Genomic DNA, 2,500 nt, shown 5'->3' with positions numbered 1-2,500 from the left:
CTCTTTTTTTTTTCTGCATAAATTTTAGCAACGACAAGGACAGGCAGGAGGAAAAAAAATAAGAATGAAAAATATACGTTATAGAAAGCAATTATATTAAAAAAAACACTTCATTTTCTCTTTAATTTCCTCGTTTGTGTGTAGAGGATGAGGTTTTGACTATTTTTTTTTTCCTTTTTTACTCGTCAATCTCCTAAATTTGATCGGGTTGTTTATTATTATTATTATTATTATCATTTCTTTTTTTTTAATCACACTTTCATTTGGGCTTTCGTTCAGTTTTTCCATGAATGTTAAAGAGAAATTATCCAAAATTATATATGTTTGTGTATTGCTTCTGTTATACAAGGTCAGTAGCAGGTCATGTTGCACGTTTATCATCATCATCATCGTGTGTGTGTGTGTGTGTGATGTGTGTGTGTGTGTGTGTGTGCATTTTGGTTGACAAGGGAAAAGAAAAATGGCAGATTGTTTAACCCTTCTTTATTTATTTACTATTTTTTTTTCCGTTTTCTGAGTGAACGATTATCTCATTTTCCGTGACGATGATTAAAAGAACTCTCTCTCTCTCTCTCTCTCTCTCTCTCTCTCTCTCTCTCTCTCTCTCTCTCTCTCTCTCTCTCTCTCTCTCTCTCTTTCTCTTAACCCAACACAAAGGGATCATAAATACAATAACTAACGACCCAAATAAATAAACACGTAAATATGCATTAGAAAATAAATCAGTAAAAGAAAATATGCACGTGTCGATCTTAAGGGGAACCAGAGAGAGAGAGAGAGAGAGAGAGAGAGAGAGAGAGAGAGAGAGAGAGGGAACGCTTAAAAACAAGTTAATAACGTGTTCGCCACATCGTTATCTTCGCCGTCGTATTCCATCATGTTGATTTTATTCCAGTGACAGGATGGTAATAAGAATTCACCGGAAAGTAAAGCATTTTGTTCATCGCTGTCGAAGTCGCAAAATTTTCTGGCACAAACTGTCAGAAAAATTTTGGCTGTGTGATTATTTAGGTGGAAAAGAGAGAGAGAGAGAGAGAGCGAGAAAGAGAGAGAGAGAGAGAGAGAGAGAGAGAGAGAGAGAGAGAGAGAGAGAGAGAGAGAGAGAGAGAGAGAGAGAGAGAGATATTGCAGGTAATTTCATAGTCTTGTAGTAAATGAATAAATACACTTGTAAAATAAATAAATGAATAAGTAAATAAATATATAATAAATGAATATGAGTGTACATTTTCTGGAGATTTGTGCAAGTCAATATTGTTGTTCACTGGAATGTTATTTTTGAACTACCTGGAATAATTAAGAGGGAGGCGCTTCTCACTCTTCAATTAGTGAATACCTGTGTGTGTGTGCTGTGTGTGTGTGTGTTAATTTAACGCTGTAGAATCACTGTTTTCATGTTTGGCTTCTCGTAGCTGCCCCCATATCACGTTTAATCTTTCCAGTACATTTTTTTTTTACCATTAACTCACTCAAGAAACCCTTCCGCGAGGCGTCACTTGGAAACAAACTTGTATTATCTTCCTTATCTGAAGAAACGTAAAGGGGACGTAAACGTAATAATGCCCCACAGCACAATGCCTCTGAATGCTCGTGCCGCGCGTCCCTGCTCCAGGCGCCTACGACAGGAAGTTATCGAGTGGCCTGCTGCCGGACTCCTGCTGGCGGCTGGCATTGGCATTGGCCCTCCTGGGAGTATTTGTGTCCCGGGGAACACTTCTTGAACTTCGTGGAGCAGTCGTGGCCGCTGCGCCCAGCTGAGGAGGCCTGTAGCCCGAGTTGGAACTTGGGGCAAGGTGTGGTCGCCAGAGGAAGGCCTTGCTCACCACGTTGGAAAAGAAGGGAGCCCACTACACGGCCCGCCACGCCAAAACGGGTGGACAGCTCGGCGTTGGCCTCGCACAGCGGGCCCTCTGGAGACACTCGTGGGGGCCTTCCGCCGCGTTCCAGGAGATCGATCTGATATGTCGAGGAGACAACACCCTTCATCTTTAACACTATTCTCAGAATGAGCCGCGGAGATGCAGCCAGAACCAAACAGTAGTGTAACCCTCTCGTGTCTGTGGTAAAATTTTTTATATTAAGTAGAATATCACGTGTTCGAGCCCCGATTTGCCATTTAGGAGAAATATTACAGCCGCTGCATAGATTAACGATTTCGACAGAGACACCTGACTTTACTTCATGTATGAATTATTTTTTAAGACTTTCAAATTAGAGGTCTCCTAACCTTCCTTGATTTCGTTTCGTCCACGCTGGCGTTTATACGATAATAATTTTCTTTACAAGAGGAAACACTTGAGGGTTACAAAACCGTTGCTTCTGACCACATCACGCACTCCCAAACCGCTCACTTGTGTCTCATCAAAACAAAACTCTCCCTCAACAGTTTGGCAACGTCGTGGGTGTTAGCTTCGACTCAGCCAAGCAAGTGCCTACCATGAGTGGGAGGACGACCTGAGGCAGCCCCTCCTTCATGGCAGCCAGACCTCCGTTACCAACG

General features: G+C 42.0%; 1 protein-coding gene and 1 long non-coding RNA gene across 2 annotated transcripts in view; one reads left to right on the top strand and one right to left on the bottom strand.

The window, feature by feature from the left end:
• Positions 1-2,500, top strand: part of LOC135094224 (uncharacterized) — a 97,189-nt gene that overhangs the window by 30,771 nt on the left and 63,918 nt on the right. The window lies entirely within an intron of this gene.
• LOC135088705 (uncharacterized) overlaps positions 1-2,500 on the bottom strand; it is a 20,987-nt gene that overhangs the window by 2,653 nt on the left and 15,834 nt on the right. The window contains exons 6-7 of the mRNA XM_063983673.1: positions 2,437-2,500; positions 1,633-1,956 (exon numbers count right to left, since the gene is read on the bottom strand). The exon at positions 2,437-2,500 is cut by the window's right edge and continues 77 nt beyond it. Of these exons, the coding sequence (XP_063839743.1) occupies positions 1,633-1,956; positions 2,437-2,500 (388 nt within the window). The remainder of the gene's footprint in view (positions 1-1,632; positions 1,957-2,436) is intronic.

Source organism: Scylla paramamosain, chromosome 3, assembly GCF_035594125.1.
Source record: "Scylla paramamosain isolate STU-SP2022 chromosome 3, ASM3559412v1, whole genome shotgun sequence".
NCBI lineage: Eukaryota > Metazoa > Arthropoda > Malacostraca > Decapoda > Portunidae > Scylla > Scylla paramamosain.
This window is presented reverse-complemented; position numbering and strand designations above follow the sequence as displayed.